This window comes from Crocodylus siamensis, chromosome 2 (assembly GCF_052110815.1).
Source record: "Crocodylus siamensis isolate JL-2025a chromosome 2, ASM5211081v1, whole genome shotgun sequence".
Lineage (NCBI taxonomy): Eukaryota > Metazoa > Chordata > Crocodylia > Crocodylidae > Crocodylus > Crocodylus siamensis.
The window spans coordinates 50105566-50124765 of record NC_143396.1 but is presented as its reverse complement, the minus strand read 5'-3'; the positions used below and the strand labels follow the sequence as shown (position 1 = coordinate 50124765).

At 43.4% G+C, this 19200-nt stretch overlaps 2 protein-coding genes across 7 annotated transcripts in view; one reads left to right on the top strand and one right to left on the bottom strand.

Moving 5' to 3' along the window:
* The window catches only part of ATP8A1 (ATPase phospholipid transporting 8A1), a 187224-nt gene extending 177290 nt beyond the window's left edge, over positions 1-9934 (top strand). For all 6 annotated transcript variants that reach the window (XM_090035855.1, XM_090035852.1, XM_090035854.1 and 3 more), the window contains 2 exons: positions 3466-3557; positions 5123-9934. In XM_090035855.1, the coding sequence (XP_089891981.1) occupies positions 3466-3557; positions 5123-5220 (190 nt within the window). In that variant the 3' untranslated portion in view covers positions 5221-9934. The remainder of the gene's footprint in view (positions 1-3465; positions 3558-5122) is intronic.
* Positions 9935-17838: 7904 nt separating this feature from the next.
* SHISA3 (shisa family member 3) lies at positions 17839-18857 on the bottom strand. Its single transcript, XM_090035860.1, has 2 exons — positions 18413-18857; positions 17839-18327 (listed from the first exon to the last, which is right to left on the bottom strand). Exons 1-2 carry the CDS (start codon positions 18690-18692, stop codon positions 17948-17950), a joined length of 660 nt encoding a protein of 219 aa, XP_089891986.1. The 5' UTR covers positions 18693-18857; the 3' UTR covers positions 17839-17947.
* Between the last annotated feature and the right edge of the window lie 343 nt (positions 18858-19200).

Below are 19200 nucleotides of genomic sequence, written 5' to 3'. Positions count from 1 at the left end.
CCCATAGAAATTTGGACAAAACACTTGCGGTGGAAACTACTGATTTTTAGGCACTGCAACATTCTAGCTGTTGACATTACATTCTCCTAAGATAGATAAGACACTTAAAGTCCTGAATTTGCCACATAGGAAAAGTGGCACCTAAGAAATGGTCCACACAAGCCAACACCCAGAAGAACATGTCTAAACTAGCTAATGGGAAGTGACCCCCTCAAGCCTAGATTTAGGCACTTTTGTGCACTTAGGATTCACAGAAACCTCTGTTAGAGTTAGTGCTATAGCCTCTCTCATAAAAATTAAAGAGTGGTTGGTCCTTTCATGCAGGACATAAGTAAAGCAAGAGTCTAGTAGCTCAATGGTTAGAGCATTTACCCAAGTAAGTGGGAAGCTCAGATTCAGTTTCGTCTTCTGCTTAAGAGCTAAACTGAGAACTCTTGCTTCCTAAAATATTTCCCTAACCACCAAATCATTGGTGGGTAAGGGAGGGAGTGTAGGGGTCCTTAATGTCTCCTGTTGAAGCTATGCTACTCTACATGAAATAATTAAAGATTCATTACATCAGAGGCATAAATGCTCCCATTAATATGCTCTAATGCTCTCATCTGGGCTGAAACATTCAACTGGGGTGAATCCCTGATCTAATGAATGCCTACTGTAATAATCAGTTGCTGGATAAAATACTTAAATAGTGACTGGATTCCAGTCATCTTTGTTTATCATAAAAGAAGCCTCAGGAGTGATCATAATCAAATATCTACCTGGAGATCAGACATCTGATAGTGTCGCAGATGAAGTTATAACAAATCCAGTGCCTGGATTTGGAAGTCGAAAAAGTCTGAGTAAAATTAAGGCATATAGTTTTACAGTGAGATTAATTTACCATTCCAGCAGCTTGCTAAGCGTTATGATTGACTGTTGTGGAGAATGTCTAAATCATGTCTAGTCTTACCTTGATCCTGGGCAGGCTTTTTGAGAGAATTATTCTGGCGCATATCCATGAGGGGCCAGCAGGGGAGATCATGCTTAGGGGCAACCAACATGGGTTCATTGGAGGCAGGTCCTGTCAGACCAACCTGGTGACCTTCTATGATCAGATCACCAAATCATTAGATGCAGGGGTAGCAGTGGACATAGTTTTTCTGGACTTTTGGAAGGCTTTCAACACTGTCTCTCACCCTGTTCTCATTAAGAAACTGGGGGGCTGTGGTGTTGACACCCGCACAACCAATTGGGTCACCAACTGGCTGGAGGGCCGCACCCAGAGAGTGGTGGTGGATGGGTCATTTTCGACCTGGAGGGATGTGGGCAGTGGGGTCCCCCAGGGCTCGGTCCTCAGGCCCGCACTGTTCAACATCTTCATCAGTGATTTGGACGAGGGGGTAAAAAGTACCCTGTTCAAATTTGCTGATGACACTAAGATGTGGGGGGATGTGGGCATGCTAGAAGGGAGGAATAGGCTGCAATAGGACCTAGACAGGTTACAGGGGTGGGCGGATAAGAATAGGACGGGATGCACCTGGGGAGGAACAACCGGCACCATACCTACAGGTTGGGGAACTCCCTTCTTGTCAGTACAGAGGCAGAAAAGGATCTTGGAGTCGTCATTGATGCCAAGATGAACATGGGCCGGCAGTGTGGGGATGCAGTCAGGAAGGCCAACCACACCTTGTCATGCATCCACAGATGCATCTCGAGCAGGTCCAAGGAGGTGATCCTCCCCCTGTCTGTGTGGCACTGGTCAGGCCGCAGCTGAAGTACTGCATCCAGTTCTGGGCGCCACACTTCAAAAGGGATGTGGCCAACATGGAGAGGTCCAGAGCAGGGCCACCCGCATGATCGGGGGCAGCAGGGCAGGCCTTATGAGGAGAGGCTACGGGACCTGAACCTGTTCAGCCTCCAAAAGAGAAGGCTGAGGGGGGATCTAGTAGCCTATTACAAACTAGTCAGGGGGGACCAGCAGACATTGGGGGAGTCCCTGTTCTCCCGAGCACTTCCAGGAGAGACCAGGAATAACGGTCACAAGCTGGCAGAGGGTAGATCTAGGCTAGATATCAGGAGGTGCTACTTCACGGTCAGGGCAGCTAGGATCTAGAACCAACTTCCAAGAGAAGTGGTGCTGGCTCCTACCCTGGGGGTCTTTAAGAGAAGGCTAGATGTACTCTTTCCTGCCATGGCAGGGGGTCGGACTAGATGATCTACTCAGGTCCATTCCGACTCTTGAAACTATGAAACTGTCGTAATTAGATGTTTCCCAAAAGATAGTCTGTCTTTTGAACATAGTGTTTGGACTAGAGGCAAGAATTAATCCTTTCCATTATGTCCATTATGTTTATATGGTCTGATTTAAAAGATTCTGGTACAAAATTATTTAAGTACAGCACAATCTTAGTTTACCATGGATCCCAAGGTTTCCATGGCCACTGTTACACCTGACAGCTTCTGCCCAGCTGCTGAAGTCAACAAGCACCACAAGGTGCACTAAGGAGAGGATCCCATGGGGGCTGTTTAGTACTTGTAAATTTCATAGCTTGAAACTTTGGAACCTTGCTTGGACATTCAGCTAGATGAAACGGTCATTAATATTCCCCTGTTTTGTTTTGAGTTGTTTCTTTTCTACTTCAGCTCCTGTGAAGAACGGACTTTCCAATTATATGACTTTTCAGCCTCTTGTAGGCTAAGGTCAAGTATATTGACTTGCCACCCTTTAGTTGCTGTGGTTTTGGAAGGCAGGGAAAGAATGAAAACTATAAACGTATGACAATCAGACATCTCCCAAAACAAAAATAATGGTCCCTTTTCTTTTACTGGAGTAAACATTCTAATATTAGTCACCATATTCAGTTGTAATGACAGATTGTCAAAGATGTTTGAATCTGAGAAACCTTATTAAACAAGCCACTTACAGCATTTTGATTAACATGAACACAGTAGCTTTGTATCACTGTGCTTCTAGATTTATTAATGTAAAAAAAAAAGTCCTGCAGAAAACAAGGCATGTGTTTTGCTGTACAGTGTACATTCAAACCCAAATGGTGTGAATTGTATGTAGCCTTGTAATAAGGAGTGGTGTAGACCTGCACCACCCAAAACCACAAGCACCATGAAGCATAATACCCAACTAGACTTCCTTGACGCTTGCAGGCAGCATGCATTTTGCATTCCCTTTCATAGGTACAGCATATCCATGTACAGTGGAAAGACCTTGCCTCTGCCTTCTTCCTGATCTTCCCATCCTCTGGGCTACTTTGGCAAGGGACAGAAGGAATGATCCCTCCACTTCCCAGTATTTGTAGCTACAATTCTGCCTGGCCTCAGAGCATGTATAACTGATCACTAATGTTTCTTCTCCGTTTAAAAAGAACAGTTTTTATTTAAGTTTGCTAACCCTTTTTTGTAGTCCCCTAGGCAAAATGAATGTTGTCCTTGGTCAATGTCATTTTTAATAAATTTCCACTTTCTTTCTAGCTTAACTGAAAGAGCCCAACTACTGAAGAATGTCTTTAAGAAGAATCACATGAACTTGTACCGCTCTGACTCTGTGCAGCAAAACTTACTTCGTAAGTGTTTGGGAATTTAATGGAAAAATAACAAATTGGTTTAAATTTTTTTTAAGTCTATTTTGCTGTTTTTGTTTATAATGAAGTTGCGATTTCCTTGTTCCAGCCACAATGTATTGTATTAAGTAGTTTTTGTGAGAGATCTAACTAGAACACACAACCTAATATGTGCCTCTTATTCATATTTCACAACACAGGACAAATCTGTTTACTCCAGTTTTAGTTGGTTTAAATTCTTCAATTAAATTGTTGCAGTTATGAGCTTATTTTGCTACTATAGTATACGTTTTGGAAAATCATTTTGACATTGGTTTGATTGCTTTTATTGTTTTCCTCTACAAAATAGGATGGCTATGAAATGCTACTAATGTTTTTTTGTCAAGTCAAGCAAACCATACATGTGACTATGTGACTGTATTTGTAGTTATGTAGTTTGGCTTCTTTTTTCTTCATGTTGTAGATTTTTCCCATTGTATATAGCCAATGTCAGTATCTTCTGTGTTGTATTAGGAATAGTTAACGATAAGAGAATCATAAGAGCTTACGATGTCCCTATTGCAATATGAGCAATATCAAAATTCCCAGCATTCATAACCATATATAATTTGGACCAGCACATATGTAAAGATAGTCGATTTACCATATTTACTCAAACTTCCCCATTCAACACGGAGAGGCAAAAGCCCTTCGTCTTGGATTTAAGTACAAGGCTGAGTGGGGAGCAAGTGACTGCTGTAGCTTGGACTCCAGCCCCAAGCCTGGGTTGGTGCCAGTCAGAGCCATAACAGCTGCCTACCTTCTCCTGCCTGCGCCCAAAAGCCTCTACCTCACCCCAGCCTGCCCTCAACAGCCTGCTCCTCATCCCCTCCCACTGCATACTGTGGCAGGCTACATAGCACTACCCTGGGGCTGGCACTGCTGCCACTGCCACTATGTGACTAGGCAGGATTTTGAGCTTCCATGTTCCCTGTGCCCAGGAGGGAATAGAGCTGGAGTTGCATCTGACAAAAAGCAGCGAGGGGAGGGGGCAGAACATGTGTGGAGCACCAGTGGGAGGGAAGGAGAGGGGGCAGAAGTTGTGGAGGGTCAGGCTGCTGTGCAGAGGCTGCAAGGAAGACAAGCTGATAGGCAACAACAGGGCTGCTGGTCCTACCAGTTGCCTGTCTGCCTAATGCTGCTTTCTCTGTTTGCAGGGGGGCGCGGTAGCTGTGAATTTAAGATGGCCCTCCGAAATTTATTCTTTTCAAAATTATAAATTTTCCATGTATAAAATTCATTATCTTAAATTTTAAGTTGTCTTGCCTTCAGGTAAACGGTAAATTCCATTGCCTTTTGAGGGGTCAAAGTCATGCCTTGTGGAACCATACAGAATTATTTCTGCTGTTGTTTCCACTTTTCCTAATAAAATAAAAATAATTATTTTATATTCTCCCCACCCCTCTGCCAAAATAGATACTGAAAAATGTGGCTTTTAGTGAAACTCGAAATCTTCCAATCCTCTAGAATATCATAAACAATTTTAATCAAAATGTGACTACTTTCTTTTCTTTTTTTTTAATCCGCAGATGGCTATGCTTTCTCTCAAGATGAAAACGGAATAGTTTCCCAATCTGAAGTAATAAGAGCTTATGATACCACAAAACAAAGACCAGAAGAGTGGTGAAGGAGCACAGCTTGAAATATAGGGCTCTAATAAATCACTTCAGTAATACAAACTACTAAATCTTTGCTGGGATCTATTACCAAGGTCTAGTCTCAGAGATTATAGGAAGATCTTTGTTGATCTTGTTCCATCCATTTGGATTTGTGTATTCAATAGACATAAGCACTGTGCAACTATACTGTAACACATCATCCCTCTAAACTTTTTAACAAGTATTTGCTTAGTCTTTGTAACAGAGGTTGAAACTTACCTTGTATATTGCCAGAGTGCTTATTTATAATGAGGCTGAATCAGTATTGTTCATATACCATAATACTTGGGAGATAATTAATGGCCAGATTACCAAACATGCTATTGACAGATCATTAGTATTTTGTGCAGGTCTGTAAGTGGTTATAAAGTACAACTGGTAATGACTTTCATTTCAGCACGTACTGAATAACCAGCATTTAATGGTGTTGTTTCAATTTCACTTAGGTAAGATTTCAAATCAAGGCATTTACAGGTGTTTGTGTCAAACTAACCTAAGAGAATGTTTGCCAAAGAAGTTCCATATATGTTTTTCAGTCTTCGGACATAATTTATAGAGACATTTAAAAGGAAGGTAACTCAAGTCCTGGTGTCAGAACTGCATGCTTGATTCTCCATACCTAGGAGAAAGTTTTACAGTGGAACGAGCCTAATTCAAGTTGCCTTGATGGCACTTGCTTTTAAATCTGTGATACTTTGCACCTTTGGCCTTATACAAACTTTTCCTTTTATTTTATTGTTCATCCAATAATATATGTGTTTAACATGGCTGCCATCTTTTGGTATGGGATGCATATTGCTGTTTTCTTAAATTAGACAAATATTACTCTGCCTTATCTCCCTTCATCATAATTTAGACTGTTTTGCAATGCTTCTGATTTGTATACATCTGATCCTAGTATAATTTCAATAGAAAGTTTTTTCCAATTCATGAAAACTAATGAATTATTTGTGGAACTATCACCATTTTATACTAAAGTTATCTGAACAAAAGAGCAATGCATAACATTAGCATTGTATGATATATGCTGTCCATTTGCACTAAAGGCGTCTCCTGTTACAAACCCAAATATGCTGAGCAGCTACCTTCTTTACACAACTAATCGATCACGTGGCAAACCCACACACTTCCACCTTTTAATAGACATTTACGGGGAAAAAAACCCAACTGTTTTTCCACATGTTGGTAAGCTTTTTGTTTCCCATCGGAAAAAGAAAATTACTGTAATCAAATGTTAAAGATTAATTTTATTTGGCCTCTCTCAGACAACCAATAGTCATCTGTCTTCTAAAAAAAAAAATGCTATGTCTGCTTATGATGATAGCGAATCGGAGTTCAATTTAACTGTGAAATATCAGTATTTCTTTAATCCTGATTCAAAAGCCACTGAAATCGATTTTAATGTTTTATTGGTTAACAAATTTAATTTGTTTAACCAATATATTTTATTGGTTAAGTAACATTTTACTTAACTTTCTGACTACTAAGCTAAGTAAGAGAGAGACTTTTCTTGGAAAGAGGGTGAGATAAATATGAGACTATCCATGATTTCCCCCTATTCAGGATAATTATTTCTTAATCATTTTGCCTTTCCTAAATCATTCAATCTAGATACTAAATAACAAGCCATACTTGCTTTCATCTATGTTCCATATCCTTGACTAGTTATATGCTTCTTAAAGCTAACTTTACCCCCTTGCCTTTCAAACTGATGTACCCTCCATTGTGCTGCACTATACAGTTTTCTTATCCTTTATTCTGAGAAAATGTACAAATTGCCATCGTACGTCAAAGCACCAAGGAAGACACAATATGAAAGTACATAATTAGTAGGACATATAGATGGTACAGCCCTCCAGATTTCGTATGTATGTTATGCACTGTCGTCGTCTTTTCACTTTCCCCGAGTGATCTTTAAACACAGGAGAAAATAGAAAATGTGGAGACAAAGAAAATCTATCCCACTAGAAACAGTAATGCTAGTCAGTCATGCAGACAAGAACTGCTTTCAGAAAAGCCATTTCAGGCCTAGATAAATAGATGGATCAATATGGGAGGGCCAAACCACTTGACCTAAGGCAAGAAAAAATTTGGGGGCATGCCCCCTTTTTATAGTGTAGACCCCTATTTTTTGTCATCCTTGAGACAATGACCAACCTCAACAAATTTCTGAAATGAACCATGACACCATCATCCTTTTACAATCTTTCAGTGTACTATTATAAAACAGCTTGGTCTGTGCATACCTCCTTTTATAAGTAATTAAAAAAAATCCCTTTTCTGTTATAAAGGGCAGAAACATTGATTTGGCAGAAATTATGTAAGGCGTAGATGACTGATGTAATCCATTGTATTATAATGAAATTTACAAGGTCATTCTTCCTGTTTTTACCTTCCAGTAAAATAAAATAGGTGTCAGTTACCAGAATGCTGCATGTTCAGATGCCCTGCATACCTGTGGTTGGTAACAAAAAATATCACATGCTGCCATTCAATTTATTCTTTACTGTTAAAAAGATAGAGAGCTATTGGCACATCTGGCTAAGGTCCTAGACTCAGACTGAAATACTGGTTGTTGGGGTTGCATTCTAACAGTACAGCTTTGTTTCTTCCAAAAAGAGCATAGTCACACCACCATCTGAGTCATTCTTATGTTTTTGACATGTTCTAATTTTAAATGATCATCCACAAAACATATTTTGCAATTCTTCTACTTTGGAGATGTATTTTTATCAGTTTAAACAACTATTTTGGATATATTTTCATATGCACTAGATGTTGATTTTAGTCTGCTGGGGATCAATAATGAGATAATAGCACTTCTTAGAAACCTAGAAAAAATACTGTCAATTGTACACAAGATTTTGATTGATTATGCAATTCCACTTCAAAATATAAGATCACCTCAGTAATGTGGACCCATGTAAACCAGACTTTTTAAAAATCAGGTCAGGTATGCAGTACACACTTTATTTGCATATTGTTAAGTGCACAGTGAGACAGTATACTAACCACATAGTACACTAACAGGTACACTGTGAGCCTGTTAAAATGAGCCACTGGGTGTGCAGATGTTTATTTTAAAGAATAATATTTCAGTCAAATGACAGTAGTTAAAGATAATGCATTCATTATGATCACTTAAACCTTCAATTTTGTGTTAATAAAATCCAGTATGGGATTCACATGGTAATTTGCCATCTGCATCATGTGCATGCATAACAATTACAAGCTAACATTAAAATGTTCTTTCAATTAAGCTAAGATCGTAGAGTCAAAAATCGGTAGATCTTATCTACACAGTGTTATTTTAATTGCTATAAAAATATAACCCGTCCCTTTGAATAATAGTTAAGTAATTGGTAACACATTTTAATAAGCCTAGTGATCATTTGTATGTGAACTTTCTTCTGCCATTTCCAGATGTTAGGCTTATTTTTACAAAACAACTTCAACAGATTTATAGTTAATCTATTTGTATAAAAATTATTAAAGAAAATATTTTGAGACAGTAATAGGTAGCTGAAGATTCGTGTAAGTCCATAAAATCCACACAGTCATAAAAACATCATTTACAAAATGCCAAGAGGTTTCCTTCAGTGCGTTTTAATTAATGTTGAATTACTAATAATTTGGACTGTGTTAAATTTGAAGAAGGGAAATTAAGTATTTCCCCTTTTCTTTTATATCTTGATTTATCTCCTGAGTAAAAGCACCTGTTGTTTTGATGAGTTTATCATTCTGTCTGCATGAGTTAATATTTTTAAGGTGTTCTGCGGTAATGCATGATTGTTACTGTTGTCATTTTCATGCCCTCATCTATAGGCTTGCATCATAATATATCCAGAAGTTAGTGATCTGTAAGCAAATGAATTGGTCAGTTCAATTTTGCTAGTCTTGGGTGTGTTCTTTCTAGCAAAGTTCTCAATAACTGAGATTTTTTTTTCCAGTTTGTTCTCTAAATGTTGACAGATACATCTTCATTAACAAAGAATCTTTTAGCATTCCAAAACTTATTCCCAGTCCTGCAAATCCTTACTCATATTGGCTTCAATTGGACTGTACTTATATGAAAATGGACTGCTTGGGTGTATAAGAATTTGCAAGATTGAGCCCTTTGGGTTTGATATTTTGAATTTAATGCAAGCTTTTCCATGTATACAATAATTTGTAATTATAAAGCTGTGACCAGAGTACATAAAAATAAAATCATGTTTTACTTTGTTCCTGTAGAATAGAAGCCATAAATGCATTACTATTGTTTTTTCTACTGCAACTTAATTTTTCATGAAGTATTTCATGTTTAATATGTATTAACTGCCATGAAAGGTAGTCACTATGTAAAATCAAGGTTTGCATTCAAGGTAAGTTAGGATTCTCCAGCTCCACTGAACCATTACTGCTAAATCTGTTGTGGAAATTGTGAAGCTGCATGAACGAAGACTTTTTGATTCAGTGTTTATGGTAGTTTTCCTCAGGTTTAGTTAAATAACTGGATGTTAAATGCACTGTGTTTTATAAATGGTTAACTTTCAGCAAAACATTCAGTTCTATGCAGTGTTACATGTCATTTGGCATTTGATGAATGTGCATGTTTTGAACTGCAAATTTTAAATGTTTTGTCTTAATTGTTATTAAAATATTGAATAAACTTTGCCATTAAATAAAGTAACATTGCTAAAAGTTGTGGTTGCAAGTCCTGTGAATTCAAAGTAAAATGTTTTTTCAAACTCACTTCTCATTATTTCTGCTTTAAATCAATTTAATGGGGTATGTTAGAAGTAAAATATTTCACATTAGTACCCAATCCTTCTGTTTTTTCTCTAGTCAACTCCAAAGTTAAACTACAAGTTATTTTGCAGTTTTCAGTTAAAATGATTAAGTGCTTTCAGAGGCCCACTCCTGCTCCAGTTGAAGTCAATGAGATGCTCGTTTTAATGTAAAAAAAAAAGACCATCGGAGTTTGCAGTTTACTAAGAAAAGCAGTGTTTGAGGATACTTTGGGTAAGGGAGAAGAACAGCACCCTTTGAAACAGAGCAGCTTTTCAGCAGAGAGGCCAAGGAAGAGTGTGATTTTAAAAAAGAAACCTTGTTTGACTTTCATGAGGGCTTGGTGTTAAAGGGCCTATCATCAACTGTCACAGTCAAAAGATATTTCTCCCCTTCGGTTGCCCGCCATCTGAATGGGAGTGGAATATAGGGTTAAAACAGCAGTGATTGGGGATGTAAATTGGTAAAAAAGAAAAGAAACAGGATTAAAGTGGCAAATTTATTAAAAAAAATATACTTGTTTTGTGTTAGTTTTGTAAAATGAGTTTAATTCAAATTCAGTAAGCAGATGCCACTTTCACTTGAATCTGAATCTTTTCACATGCCACAATATAAACCCAGAATTGTTGGGGGGGTAGAGGTTCAAATCAACATAACATATTATTACACAAGTGAAACTGGATGCAAAAATGTGATCATTAAAGATGCTGTCAAGTTCTAGACATGCTAGCAAGAAATGCAGGAGCCCTGAAATTTCTTTTCTTGTATGTCTTTTTTTTCCAGCCAGTGGGATAAGAGTTCAGACACTATCATTCTAAATGTTTCATAGTTTCTAGTTTCATAGACCAACTCCCAATAAGTCTCTATTGGTTACAAGAAGTAGGGTTGTATCAAATTAAATTATGTAAAAGATCTGATGATGTCAATTGGAACTGCAGAAATACAACTCCTCCAAAAATGAAAAAAACCTTGAATATGGCTTATGAGGTTAAGTGGGTGTGTTTCTCCTCATCTTTATATAATTATGCATACAGTTATGTGTAACTGTTGAATAAAGTGGAGTTAACTTATGCTGTGGTTCTCAACCTTTTTAGACTCCAGGCAGTCCTGGGTATGCTCAAAGCATTCATGGATATGATACACTCTCAGCACCCCACAGAAAATGCCAGCTTATTTTTCTGTAGTCAAAAAATGTGAAAACTAAGAAAGCAGTTTTTCTTCTGTTGCAAAGAACTCAAAGACCACAACTGGATTTCCACTTCAGATCCCTTTGAGTTCATCTTGTGTATCACATTTGCAAACCTAACAGTGCTAACATTGTGTGACAACCTGCAGCACACTTTAAACAGATCTTAAGGCACCCCATGGTACCATGGCACCCTGGTTAAGAATCACTGACTTGCACTGTTTATAAGTGTAAGATAAATCGAGCCAATAGTGTCCACAATCCTACACCTTCAGATGATGTTGCATCTATTAACATAATTTGTTGGATGCATTTTGTTCAACTCAACATGACCTAAACCTTTCCAAATGATGTGTATAAATGTGCATTAAAACTTATCACAGAACTGTGTCATTATCTTTTAATTTACTATAGGAGATTTGTGTATTTTCTTACTGTTTTTAGAGCAGCTAGTTCCACAGTTTATAGTTCCTCCTCTTCACTAAGGGAAAGATTGTCATTCTTGCACGTATTCCAAGTAAATCCAGCCTTAAGCTTGAAACATTATTATGACAGAAGAAATCAACTAATCACTTAAGTCCATGACCAGTAGCTGATAGTACTCCATCTCCCCTTTACAGGGTTTTGTCACTATCCACATCACTAGAATCATCCTGCAGGGCGATTTGTAGTTAAATTCCCGGTACCCAATAGTAAATGGAGTGATTCAGAGGCTTTCCTACCCAGCTGCTTTACCTATCCCCCTCCTTGGTAAAAAGCTAAGGCCTCCTGCTGAGACATTCTCAAGTACCATAGACTCTTCTAACCTGGAGCTACATTGGGGAGGCAACTTTTGAGACTACTGTACTCTCAAATGTACTGTCTCAGAAGGATAGTCCCAAAAAGTCTCACTGGCATATTTTTGTGTTTGGAGTATGCTGCCACCTTGAGTGTTTGTTCTACAGTAATCCAAGTACCTTGTCTACTAGGCTACAACACATTTAAGCGCATGTAAGTCTTGTTCAGTGAAATTACTCGTGTCAAGCAGAGAAAGTGCTTTACAAGATCAAGACTTAAGTGTTTGACATTTTCAAGACCAAATCCTAACTAACATAATGTGGTATGGTAAATTTGGGGGCAGATCTTCACTACTTGTCTGAACTGCACTATTCTGTGGCAAATTCCACAGTCATACTCCTATTGGGCACCACTTAAAGGCATTGGAAGTCTTGTTGCACATTGATTCTAGGCAGTTCCTGCAGCTCTTAGTCCCTGGATTTACGTATCTTAAAGCACTTGTTATGTAACTCAAGCTTATACCACTCCAGGGCATGATTTCTTAATTAATATAATCTAGCTCCTGTTCTATTAAGTTGTAGCTATTCCCCACAGATGTAGGGTTACCATATATTCAGGTCCAAAAGGGAGGGAACACCTGTTGGGGAGGTGGCAGGGAATATAGCAGTGAGGGGGCAGTGACATGCTGGTACTCTGCCCCTGCCCATTCTGTTGCCTGTCACTGCCAAGCCCCGGCTCCCCCCCTGCCCCCAGCCCTACTGCTACCCCTCACTCGCTACTGACTCCAGTCCTCCCAGTGCCCCGCACTCGCAAGTCACCCTGGGCCATGATGGTGCCCCTCACTCCTGACTTGTAAACCCTCCCTGGTGCTGCAATGCCCTGTGTGGTGGGCCAGAAGGGGGTGCTCCTGCATTGAGTCACCCACCTCACTGCACCTGACCACTGTCCAGGCTCCGAGTGCCTCCCTGGGGGCACCTCACATCTGGCCCATGCCCTTCCTGGAGCACACCCGCTAGCCTAGGGGTAGAGCTGCCACCACCCAGGGATGGGCTTGATTCTGGCTCTGTGCCCCCTGAGAAACAGTCCTAGTAGCCCTCAAGGGTACTTGACCCACTTCAAGAACTTGGTATGCTTCCCTGGGGCAGAAGCACAAGTAGTGCTCTCCCTTAGCTGAACCAAGGGGACCCAAGGCATAATCTAGACCCACACCCAATAAGTCTCCAATGCTAGGTACAAAGGAGAACTTTGTTGGTTACAAGAAGTAGCATTGGAATAGGGTACAGTTGAGTAGTAGCAGAGAAATCCCATAGAGCAAACAGTAGAGTAGCCTTTGATCATGCATCTGAGTTACTGCAAGCTGTATATCTAGTTAGATCTCAAATAGCCTACTCACAAGTATCATCCAGAGGCAGGTGGAGGTTCCCTCTGGAGGCGGGCGGTTCCTTGATCATGAGTTTTGAGAGAGAGCAAGTTTCAGATGGTCCAGCTCTTTGCTCTCTCTTGAGTTTCCCTCATGGCTGCTGCCCCCTCCTCCTGGGCAGTCCTTAACTTCCAATGCCTTTATGACCTCATTTACCTGGCCCAATAGAGGCTAGCACCTGTTGGCTGTCAGCCAACCAATTTGAAAAGCAACACTGGTTGCTGGGCAGTCTCTAGCCCACTAGGGAGCCTAAGCCTCTCACCCAGGTATGTGATGCCAGTCATGTAGGCAGAGGGAGCAAGTTACCCCCCTCCCTCAGGAATGTATCCAGCTCAGCTCAGGTTACCTGGATAGGCTAAGGTGTATACCTCCTACAGGGCCCATCCTAACCAAATTGTCACAGAGCAGAGTTTTTGGGGAGAAACAGAGGTGGCCTTCTGCCATACCCTGCACTCCCAACCCACAGTTCCCCACACCCCTGATGGCCCTCACTTCTGACCCACAGCCCCCTGCCCTTCCAGCCCTGCTGAAGGACCTCCCAGCTGATCCCTGGGCCAGAGCACGGTGGCTCCAATTCATGTAGGTGTCATCAGAGCATGTCCAACTCCAGCGTGGGCTTAAAGGAAGAGGTGAGCCTTATGGCCCCCCCCATCCTGGGATGGGGCTGCCATGACACATCGGGCAGCCTGGCTACAGCCCCCTTCCCACATCCTTCTCTCCCTCCCCCTCCCCCTGGGCAGTGTCTCCTGGCCACTCAGCCCCTGGGAGCACAGGCACCTGCCCCTGTGTTGCCAGCCTGGCCAAGGAGTTCCTCACTGCCCTCAGAGGGGCCACACTGCTCCTTTCCCCACTGGAGGGGCAGGCAATGCTCCTGACTCCCTACCTTATCGCAGCCCCAGCTCCCAACCCCCTGCCCTGACCAAATGTCTGGGTTTTTGCTTTGCTGTGCTGATGGGAGCAGGGGGAGGGCAATCAGAGGCAGCAGGGAGTACCACGTGGGTCGGTGTGCACCTCTGCAGCCATGGGCAGGTACGTCTGTGCTGCCTCCGATCACCCTCCCCCTGCTCCCACCAGCAAAGCAAAGCAAAATCCGGGACATTTGGTTGATTTTAAAAAACCTATCTGGATGGAAATCAGAGGGCTCAAAAAGAGGACATGTCTGGGGAAAACCCAGACATACGGTAACCCTACACAGATGTGCTGCTCAAATTGAAGGTGTAACTGCAAGCTAGCACTAAGCCAATTAACATGTATGTGGCTCACAATGTAATGTGTAACAAGGCCCTGGGACAGTATGGGACCGGGCAACTCTTCAAGAGATGCAAAACTAGTCCTTTTTTTGCTAATACATTCATAGATCTGAAGGAACTGTTACAGTCTGATCTCAAGTATAATATAGGCCATGGGAAGTCATCACCTGAATCTTCATTCATGCCCATTATTTGTGGATGAGCTAAAGCAGTGGTACCCAATGTTCCAGCCCCACAGGCCGAACAAGTGGCACAAGGGTACAATCCAGCACACCAACTTGACCCAATGTACCTGGACCAGCAAAGCACTGGTACAACTTGGTGTACAGAGCCATGTTATCCAGCCCCATGGGGTTCCCCACAGGTCCAGAAATTTGGCAACAGGTAAGTGGCACTGAGCTGCTACCACTAAGCCCCAGCCACCAACTTTCTAGAACCCTGGAAGCCCTGCAGGCCAAATGATATGCCTCTGTGGACCAGATCTGGCCTGTGGGTAAGGGATTGAGTACCTGAGTCAGAGCTAGAGCTTTTCTTGAGAAAAATATCCAATCCTGATTTAAAGTTTTAAGTGATAGACCAGGCATGTGACACTCACCTCATGCCTCAGGCTAGATCCAGACCACAGTGCTCCTTGTAGCCCAAATCCACCCTGGTGCATGCAGTGGCACTGGCTCCTGCTCTGGCCTGAGGCACACAAGCAGGGGACATTGGACAAGCACAGCAGCAGCAATAACAATAACAATAACAACAGGCCAAGCAGATTCTGATTACCCTGTCTACTAGGGCCAAATGACCCAGAATCTGCAGCAGACCATACCTCCTCATGCCCCTCTGCACCCTACCATACCAGACCATGCCCCTCTGCACCCCACAACTTGTGGTTGCCCACAGGTCTCATGACAGGCTGGATGGCTGACACCCCAGTAACAAACAATCCACAACATTCCTCAGTAAATTGTCACAGGGGTTGGTCACCTTCACAGATAAAATTAGTGCTCTTTATTCTATTCTGAATTCATTTAATGTCAGCTTTCAGCCATTGTGTCTTGTTATGCTTTGGTTTGCTAAATGTAAAAAGTTACAGGCAGAAATCTCCCTGTGTGTAAGTATTTGCAGACCAGGATCAAGTCACCTCTTAAATTCTTTTCATTGTCGAGCAGTGCCATTCTCATAACTATGGTTCACAGATATTACAGAACAGTCATAATAAGAATTGAAATTTCTAGAACAAGATCATTTTTTGCTAAAAATAAAAATAAGTGACTTCCACACCTACTGAAAACCCCCACTAAAATCAAAATTGGGCTCCACAGACCACTGAAAAATGTGTGCAGAATTTTACTTTCCCTCTCGTGTCAAAGTATTTTATACAGGCAAAACATGCCATTATTTTTATCATAAGCACCATACTAAACATTGCTTTAGAAGATTTTTTTACCCTAAACTGCTAACTTTTCTTGCTGCTTTTGTATGGACTTAAAATACACTTTTAAATTATTTTAAAATGTTACTACTGTAAAGTGAAAATCTATGCTTTTGAAATATCTGTTCATACAATTTATTCCTCATTCTTGTGGTTATAAGCCTCTATTAACACTCTTCAGATGCTGGAATATATTTAAAAGATAAAAATGAAATTATATTCTTTTTTAAAAATGTGTTTAAATCTGAAGGAAAAATTAAATTTAGAAAGGCCCCTATCTTGTTTCTATTGGAAACATTGGCTTTAATTTAAATGGGAACAAATTATGGACTGAAGGGTAGCCTAAAAAGAAAAAACTTCTTTTTATACTAAAAGATAAACATCATTTTAACAAAGTTCCTTCTTTGCATAATAATTTAAATATCCTTTTGATACACTATTGCTTATATCAATTATAATGAAAATATTTAAACACCAAGTAGTTGAGGATCGGTTGTATAAGCAAGTACAGTATGTTGATACTGTATGTCCAGAGAGACATATGGCCAGGAATAAGTGCAAAGTGGAAACCATGAATTGTTATTTTTACTTTCCCCTTTGCTTCTTACTTGTTGTAACTTTTTTTTTTGACCAATCAATTTTTTTGCAAGGGGTGGGGAAAAGGTGAAGGATGACATATGTATTGTTGTACAGGATGCTGAAAATACAAGAAACAAAGTAACTTATTTAAAACCATTCTAAATGTATAATATGCTTACCAATAATTTCCTTACTCTGACTGACTACCTAGCTGGATAGTCAGCCTTTCTATAAACTGCAACATTAGAGGTATACACATGAAGAGGCTAAACAGTTTGCAGAAGAGCAAAATGTACTATAGAAAGCAAAATATAAATATGTTGATGCTAAATGGACAGGGCCTAGTGGGGTCACCTTTGGATGTTGTGGTCCATACAGCACTACAGCCAAAATTAACATTTTAATCACACAGTTTATTGACATAAAAAAAACAGTGACTACCAAATAATTAGTGTCGTCATTGTAAATACATTTTAAATTACAAATCTGTCTTTACATTTTATACACCACTAATTTTTTACAAATCAAACATTTTCAGATCAGTTTGTCCCCCTTCCTTAAATAAATGTTACTGAACAAAAAGCCTACAATAAATAGTCCCTTCTGAAGCTGGCTTCACCATCATGCCCCCTATAGCATTTTACACTAGCAATCAAAACTCTTGTCCAGCATGTACTCTTTTTTGCCATGGGCAGTTCTCTGGTGGTTGGGAATTTGGCCCAATGTGTTTAATGAAATTTAGTAAGTGTTACGTTGTCTGGCTCTCTACTTTGCTAACAGTTTACCTACCGAAGTGAAGTAAGACAGAGTAACATAACCTGTTGTGTTATGTGCATTTTCCCATTAAAAACCCCAGCTTCTGCGTCCCTAAGCACAGGGGCCCTATTCTTTAGGGCTGGTTGGGGTTTTGCAGGTGTGCTTCAGGAGTGAAATCCCGCAGCCCTTCCTGACTGAGGGAGCTGAGGGAAGGCAGTCAAGGGCTGGCAAATCCACCTGGACGGCACTTGGGTTTAAAAGGTCGTTCCTAATGGAGCTATTTTGGGAATTACCTGCTGACCGAAGGGGGTCTCAGTCTACTTCTCTCTCCACAGGGGTCTGCACGCATCAGAAAAAATCCCCGAGAGGGGAAACCAAGCGTTCGCAATCCCCGCCTACATCCCAGGCGCCCCAGCTACCAACGTTTCTTCAGACAAAGCGGCTTCTGGGGACGCCTGCCCTTGCCAAAAGGCCCCTCGCCCCTCTCGGCCCCGGGGGCCGGCGCGGAGCCGCGGCGGAGGCAGGAAGACACCCTTCAGCTGGGCCCGACGTCGGGGCAGGTCTTGCCGGCCGCGGCTGCCTCCGGCGGGACGGCGTAGCCGAAGTAGGGCGGCGCCGGCAGGAAGCCGGGCGCGGCGGGCGGCTCGGGGGCGCAGCCGGCCGTGTAGGGTGGCGGGGGCGCCGCGAGCAGCGCGCCGGGCTCGGGCTCGGGCTCGGGCTCGCGGGCGGCGGCGGCGGCGGGCAGCACCATGGGCAGCGCCTCGGGCGCGGAGCTGCGCAGGGAGAGGCGCAGGGGCGGCGGCGGGCTGTGCTTGGGCCGCAGGCACGTGCAGCAGTAGACGGCGACCAGGGCGCCCACGAGGACGAAGGCGAGGAAGATGGAGCCCACGACGAGGAAGGGCACGTAGACCGGCTCTGCGGGCACAAACGCGCCTGTTACCCCGCGCCGCCGCTCGCGCCGCCTCCCGCCCCAGCCCCCCCGGCGGGTCCCGGCGCTCACGGGCGGCGGGCGGCGGCGCCCGCGGCTCGCGGTGGTTGCTGCAGCCGCCCTGCTCCAGGCGCGCGGCGGCGGCGGCGCAGCAGTAGCGCAGGGCGCAGGAGCCGCAGCAGATGGCGGCGTCCGGCGCGTCGAAGCGCTCGGGGCAGGCGAAGCCGTCGTGGTAGGCGCCGCGCGCGTCCAGCCAGCCGTGGCAGTACTCGCCCCGGCTCCGGCCCCCCCCGCCGCCCCCCGCCAGCGCCACCAGCAGCAGCAGCAGCGCGGGCAGCCGCCGCCCTGCCATGACAGCCCCTGCGGGCGCTAGCCGCGGCCCCGACACATGCCGGCGGCGCCCGGGCCGGGCCGGCGGGGCGGAGAGGGGCTGCCCCTGGCGGCCGCGGGGCGGCGGCTGCTCATCGCAGCTCCCCGCGGCCGCCGCCGCCTGCCCCCGGCGCGGAGAGGCAGCGGAGCCACGTGCAGCCCCGGCCCCCGCGTCCCTCCTCCCGGGGCCGGGGGCGGCCCCCGCGCCGCCAGCCCCCCGCGGTCGCGCCGAGAGGGCGGGGGACCCGCTCCGGGCCGCCCCCGCCTCCCCCGGGAGGAGCCCGGCCCCGCCCGCGCCGCGCGCTGCCCCCTCGGCCACGGGGCTGCTCCCGCGCCAGCTCCCTGAGCCCGGCACGCGGGTGCGGGCTCCAACCCCTGCTGGGCCGCCGGCAGCGCCTGCGTCCGGGCTGCGGGAGGATGAGGCGCGGAGGAAACCTCCGCCGAGACCTGGGCTGGGCTCGAATGAGGAAAAAATAGGGTCTAGGCAGCAA